Source organism: Perissodus microlepis, chromosome 12 (assembly GCF_051167445.1).
Source record: "Perissodus microlepis isolate ML-2025 ecotype Zambia chromosome 12, ASM5116744v1, whole genome shotgun sequence".
NCBI lineage: Eukaryota > Metazoa > Chordata > Actinopteri > Cichliformes > Cichlidae > Perissodus > Perissodus microlepis.
This window is the reverse complement of record NC_140472.1, coordinates 14,278,253-14,284,805: the sequence shown is the minus strand read 5'-3', so window position 1 is coordinate 14,284,805 and position 6,553 is coordinate 14,278,253. Positions and strand designations below refer to the sequence as shown.

The 6,553-nt window shown below is 39.6% G+C and overlaps 1 protein-coding gene across 1 annotated transcript; it reads right to left on the bottom strand.

Annotated features, from left to right (window-relative positions):
• On the bottom strand, window positions 1–2,249 carry nkx3-1 (NK3 homeobox 1). Its single transcript, XM_084947559.1, has 2 exons — window positions 1,933–2,249; window positions 1–1,693 (listed from the first exon to the last, which is right to left on the bottom strand). The coding sequence occupies exons 1-2, from the start codon at window positions 2,117–2,119 to the stop codon at window positions 1,296–1,298; spliced, it is 585 nt and encodes a 194-aa protein (XP_084803685.1). The 5' UTR covers window positions 2,120–2,249; the 3' UTR covers window positions 1–1,295.
• Window positions 2,250–6,553: the final 4,304 nt, after the last annotated feature.

Below are 6,553 nucleotides of genomic sequence, written 5' to 3'. Positions count from 1 at the left end.
CATCACTCAGTGGGAAGGAAATGATATGAAGAACATTCATAAAGGAAACTTTGACCTCATCTACGGAGAGGCAAAAAAGAGCTCATGAGAAGTCCAGGTGATAACACACCTGCAGAACACTCTCTGCCACCAAAATGCTTCATAGCCGCAGTGCAGCTGGTGTGAGTGTAAGTCTCACTTTATAAACTAACAAGACGTCACTCGATTTGAAAAATCCTGCTGCCAGACTTCTTGAAATTTTTATTTGTACAATCCAGGTGCTTAGAAAAATATGTTGATTTGTAGTATGTGTTACATGCATGAGTGTACAGGGCTATGATTACACCAAAGCTTCCAAAAAGGGGTCACAAAATGTGCCCAAATCTGAAGTGTACATCACATTTTGTGTGTTATCCTCACTTATTGTTATACATCGCACAGAACATACCTTAAGAAACATGTTCTGTTACTTTTTTATCTACCAACTGCCAGGTATACTACACAATCACCATGGCATGCAGGAGGTGAGCCACATGACAGCTTTACCTCGTCATGCCCCGCTTTCAAGAAAGCAAAGCTGACAACTGCTGATTGAACTTGATGCCTTACGGAGCTCCGTTTATCTCTGATTTCAACAAAGATGCCTCTTGGCCAGCCTTCATATTTGTATTTATGTCAGCATGTTTAAGCATCTGGAATGCGTGATGTCAGCTGACTCTCTTACTGTTTCGTTTCCTCTCGTTTTCCGTGTGGTGCTGTCTCTAGAAAGAGCAGTTTATCTCCCTGAAATCCCCCTGAAATCAGCCTTCATTGACACCAACTGCAATTTTATTACAGTTTAACTTCATTCAAATACTCAAAATTTTTTCAGCTTGAGAGCACTCAGTAGAAAGTTTCACTTTAACCTCACACTTAATGACAGAGTGACTGTTTGAAAGTCATCCACGCAACTTTTATGCAAACTGTGGTTAATGTATATTTGATCATTTCCACAAAACATTGCCCTGTAATTAGATCAAAGCAACAAATTGTTTTTTTTTTCTGTTTTTTAAAGCACTCTTAACAAAGGTTAAATGTATAAGCATTAATTTATTAATAATTTATTAATCAACAATGTCACAAGTTGGCTGTGCAAATCCATGTCATATCCATACAGCAAGATTTGTACGATAGCACATTTTCATGAGCGAAATCACTCCACGAGATGGAGAAAGTCAACACATGAGCAAACACCATCTGACAAAGAATCAGCTGTGACAGTAAACATAGATTTTAGAAGCTTGGAGATGATAAACTTTAGGGTTATACATTTATTTTCACCATAACACTGGGCCCCAGGGGCCACTGTAGTCCCACAGGTAGGGTCTGTATTGGTAGGCTTTGTAGAAGGAAGTAATCAGTGATGATCTGACCAAATCCTCTTTCAGACCCAGTCCTTCTGCTTTGTACAAATCCTTACAAAACTCTGATGTCTGCTGCTTCCGCTTCGTTTTGTACCTCCTGTTCTGAAACCAGATTTTCACCTGGGTCTCGGTTAGTCTTAAGGTTCTGGCCAGCTGAGCTCTCTCTGGGGCCGACAGGTATTTCTGGTGATTAAATTTCTTCTCCAGTTCAAGCACTTGGAGGTGTGTAAACGCAGCTCTGGAGCGCTTCTGCTTTCCGGGGGAGGGCAAAGTTGACTCTGAGGAGCTGGGGCATGATGTGTTCAGAGATTCTGTGAAGCACAGATGAGATCCAGTCGTTAAACAGGTAAACTGGTTTACAGCAGGCTTTGTGAACTAGTTTGTGATCATTGTAAGATAAGCAGCTGCCATTACAAATAAAATTTTAAAGCAAGTCTTTTGTTGTTACACTGCACCATTCTGCACATTCTTCACAGTAAACAACACACATCAAACTGGTCACTTTATCTAAGCGCAGTAACCCTGCTGTTGAAAGCTTGCAGACGCTCACCTGTCTGTAATCCAAAGGCTGTTTCCTGAAGACAGAGCTGTGGTGAAAACTTTCCTGATTCTTCATTCCACTGCAAACATCTTTCCTCCTTCTGCGAGCAGCATTTATCATTGAATCGCGCGCTGTCCTTGTTGGAGAGGATGTCCTCGATGAGGAAGGAAGTCAGAGGTTTGGCCGAGTCAGACATTTCCAGCCAGTAATTAAAAAAAATCCGAGGACTCTCGGTGCATCAGAGGCACAGTGGGAGAAGTGGCTGAAGCACTGTGAGTCCTCACACACTTACACAGACTGAATTTATACAATAGCAGGGGCGGGCTCAGACTGCACTGACGCGTTAAGGAGGCGGGACGGCTAAAGTTTACTTCTACTTTCACTAACTTTCATTCAAGTTTCCTACTCAGCTCTGCTGCAATATATCAAGTCCATAAAAATACTGAAACATTCAAAAAGAAGTACTGATCCTTTTTTATTTTAGAAGTGATCTGTATAGAGAAAGATTTTAAAACTTTAGACTGATTGTGAAAAGATGGATTTATATATTTATAGCTGTCCTTATGCATGCTTTTATGTTTAAATGAAAAACAGTCTGATGTGGTTCTACTTATACACATGTGCAGAAAGGTGTCGAATATGTGATCTAAACTCAAACAAAATGATTAGAAACTCATTTCTGTACAAGAAAATATAATGGGTACATGTTGGCAATGTACTTTTTTAGCTATGATCTATTCCTAACAGAGAGAACTGAGTGACATCCAAAATTAGTTAATAAACTAGTATCAGAAAAGCAAGCAGTGGATGTTCACAAAGTGTGTTTAGTCTTTCTGTGGAGGAAGTTTGAGTCCACAAGGAGGGACAGAGCTACCTGCTCCAGACACACTAAAAAGTCTCGAATTTGAGCCCTCCATCAGCTCAGTATTGTAACACAGCGGCTTCAGTGAGACAAATGTACCAGTAGCGGGGGTGGGTGGGGCTGGTGGCTGGGGTCAGAGTGGGTGGTCATGCCTCCTGAAGCACTAATGACTTGGACACATTTAGGCCGGCTCCTGAATGGACACGCTCATTGTTTGACGGCTGTTTACTTGTTGTTCTCTGCGGTCCGGCCTGACCTTTCTCTGTCTACTAAGATGTTTACAGGCGGTGTCGGAGTTGCTCTGGGATTTCATGCTTCATTTGGAAATGCGTGAATGTTTGTATGACAAACACAGCCCTCTCCGTGGCCCCTGATGGCGCTGACTCCACCAGCTTCTCTTCACCAAATACACACTTACATCACACTGATGACTGCTACTATTATCAGCAGCACTTAAACTGCATCCTTGTATGCATTATACACTGTGTATGAATATCCAGCCTTATATGTTTTACACACACACACACACACACACACACACACACACACATATATATATATATATATATATATATATATATATATATATATATATATATATATATATATATATATATATATATATTATCCCCAGACTAAGTCATGTCTGCCATGTTCTTTCCTGTGTTGTGGATAATCATTTATGAAAGCTATCTGTGTGTAATCTCTTAAGGTTCCTCGTTTGCATTACCTGCTGTCTTGTCAACAGCGTATTAAGATTAAATGCTTGATATGTTTCACCGTGAAATCTTTGCATGCGACTGTCTGCCTGTTAAAGTATGTTGAACTGTAAGCACAGAAAATCCCACTTTTGTCTAGACATTGTTTGTTACCCCATAAAACTCCTTACGTTTATTTTTGGATCATACTGTACTGAACGTGGAATCGAGCGAAACCACACTACAGCTGTGTGCAAAATGACTTTCTACTAGAAATGCATACATTGCATTTATTTGAGGCATATGTCACTTTTATTTCACCATCTAAAAAACATTTGATTGTGGTTAAAATGATGCTTTGCAGAATAAGAAATCTCACGTACTTGTCTGATGACATAAGCAAAAACAAGGTCAGCAATGACAGCGAGCACCTGGGCTGTGTGGGGAGGGGAAGTCCTACGATTGAAGTGGTTCTTTTAAGACTCTGTGCAGTCATCCACCACCCTTATTCTGTGACAATCGGCATGATTGCTCCAAACAATGGCATTTCCTCTACAATCACTCTGTCCTAGACAGTCATGGCATAGTTATCTAGATGTGCATCAGAGGTAACATAAGAGAGCTGCTGACCTTTCAGCCTGGAAAGGCATTTGTCCTCCCCGGTGCAGTGGTGACCATGTTTTCTTTGAGCCACCAAACGTTTTTGTGCCATCAACCTTCTGTTATTTTCCTGCTGTTTCATTGTCTGAGATGGTGACTGCGAGGACTTGTCGCAGCAGCAGATTTGTCAGCATTCTGTCTTCTTATCTGCTCAGCATCAGAGTTGTTTTATACTGTATCCCTACGCCTGGCTGTTGCACAAGAACCATTTTTGTAAAGTGTGCGACATAACCAATATGTCATCAGAGGAAACAGGTCAGTTTAAAGTTTGTACAAAAAGTAAAAGATAAAGAAACAATGACTCTGAATTTAGTAACTGTGAACCATTTTTTTCTTCTCCAAATTCAGTGAGGGGAAAATTAAAGTAACTTATCTTAGTTTTGTAAATGCAATTCTAGTGTTTTCCACTAGAGGGAGCTTTAAAGCCAATCTCACACCTACTTTAAAAGAGAGGGATTATGTACCATGGACTGTTATTTCGTCTACAACCAGCTCAGCTACAAAAATCACCAGTTTCTTAGTTTTGTTTAGGCGAGTTGTTGCAATGTGGATGAGCTCCTGCACGATCATATACCACAGTTCATCATTTCATCATCACACTGACATTTGAAGTCTCTGACATAGGGACGCGTCTTTCTTTCTAACCACAGCATGACTTAAACCCTTTGTGGATTTTGGAAACCATAATGTCTCTTCAAGCGATGGTCAGACTCACGTCATTCTCTATTTAAACTGCCCCTCATCACAAGCAGTGTAATCAAGCACCTTTTATGTGGACGAGGAGAAAAGAAAAACTCCATCTCCACCTTTTCAAAACAAAGCAGAGCTACTGCGCATGAGCTCACAGTTTTCCTCCCTGAAAAGACACAGATTTGACTATTCATTAGTGAGATGTTGCTGAATGCCACTTTAAAAAAATCTTTATCTGTCATGAGTGACAGAGGACCTTTTCACTGATTGTAGTAACCAATTACTCCAGTTGAAAGACAGTTACTGTGTCATGAGATCACCGGGTTACGTCATTTTAAGACTTTTCTTTATGCTTCTAAATTAAAATTAAAATAGTTCACACCAAAGGTTATGGCTGCACGTGATCTATAATGTATTTATTTACTGGAGTTATTAAGAAGAATAAGATCTATATTTTTTTTTACCCTTTTACTTACACACACACACACACACACACACACACACACACACACACACAGGGTCATTATCTGATCTCTCTTGGTCTCCTCTCTGTCTACAGCTTCATCCTTATCTGTGCAGAGATGCTCCTTCAGCCCGTGACTCTTCTCTGAGAGGTGTTTATTCTCTGCGTTCACGCGCAATAAAAAAAATAACACAAACGTATTTTCCCCCAATCACGTGATATAATAAAAGTGATTTTGACGGGAAACGAGTCGCGCTGATATGTATCTCTGATTTATTTGATTTTATGGTTTTATAATTTGAAATTAATGCCACGCTTTGTTGTTGTGCAGATATAAAGGGACCGTTTTAATGATAAAAAATAACTGAATTTTATTTTACAGAAATCTGTGTTTTGAAGTTTGATTGGCGCTCACCTGCCTGTGGCTCGTCGATACACGACACGTCAGACTGGAACTGTTTCCCGCTTGATTGAAAGTTTGAAGAAGTTAAAGAGCCACTCTGTCTGCGGGTTTGTTTACCAAGCAGAGCCCCGGGACAGGACAAGCTCTCCGGCCTTATCAGCGGATTTGTGAATGGGGCAATAATGAGCTGAGTTTTGATAGAGCAGCGCTGTCAGGTCAGATGTCACTTCATCCATTAGCTGTTTGATGGCTCTCTTTGATAAACCCGGCAAACGACAACGCCACAACCAGTTACACTTAAAGGTTCCTAATAAGGTACGCTGTCGTTTTTTGAGCTCATCCTGGAAAACTGGGTGACAAAGTCTTACAAATGTATATAATTTTCAAAAAAGTTTCTCCTTTGTTTTATTTATTTTTAAAGCTTCACTCAAAAGCTACAGAGAAATAAAAAAGGAATAATTTGATGAAAAGCAATATAGTACAGTAATGATATTTTTAAAGCTCACTTTATATGAAGTCATCACATTGCATGTTTTTATAATTTAGGATAGACTACATAGAGGTAGAGGACTGGCTGCCGCATAGGGCACTGTGGGTATTTCACGTGATCGTTTTGCACCGGTCAATTTGTAGAATTTGTATTTTTTATGAAAAGCTCACGCAACATTAGTCGTTTTAAAAATGCACACTTATATGAAAAAGCCAAAAGTAATCACTTTGATTTGAATCCGTTTTTTACCCTGGTAACTAAATCAAAATATTTGTAATTTTTGTGTTTGCCAAAAAGTGATTGGTCGTATTTAAACTGCTATAACTTTTTGCCATATAATATGTGAAATATATCTCGAATGTAT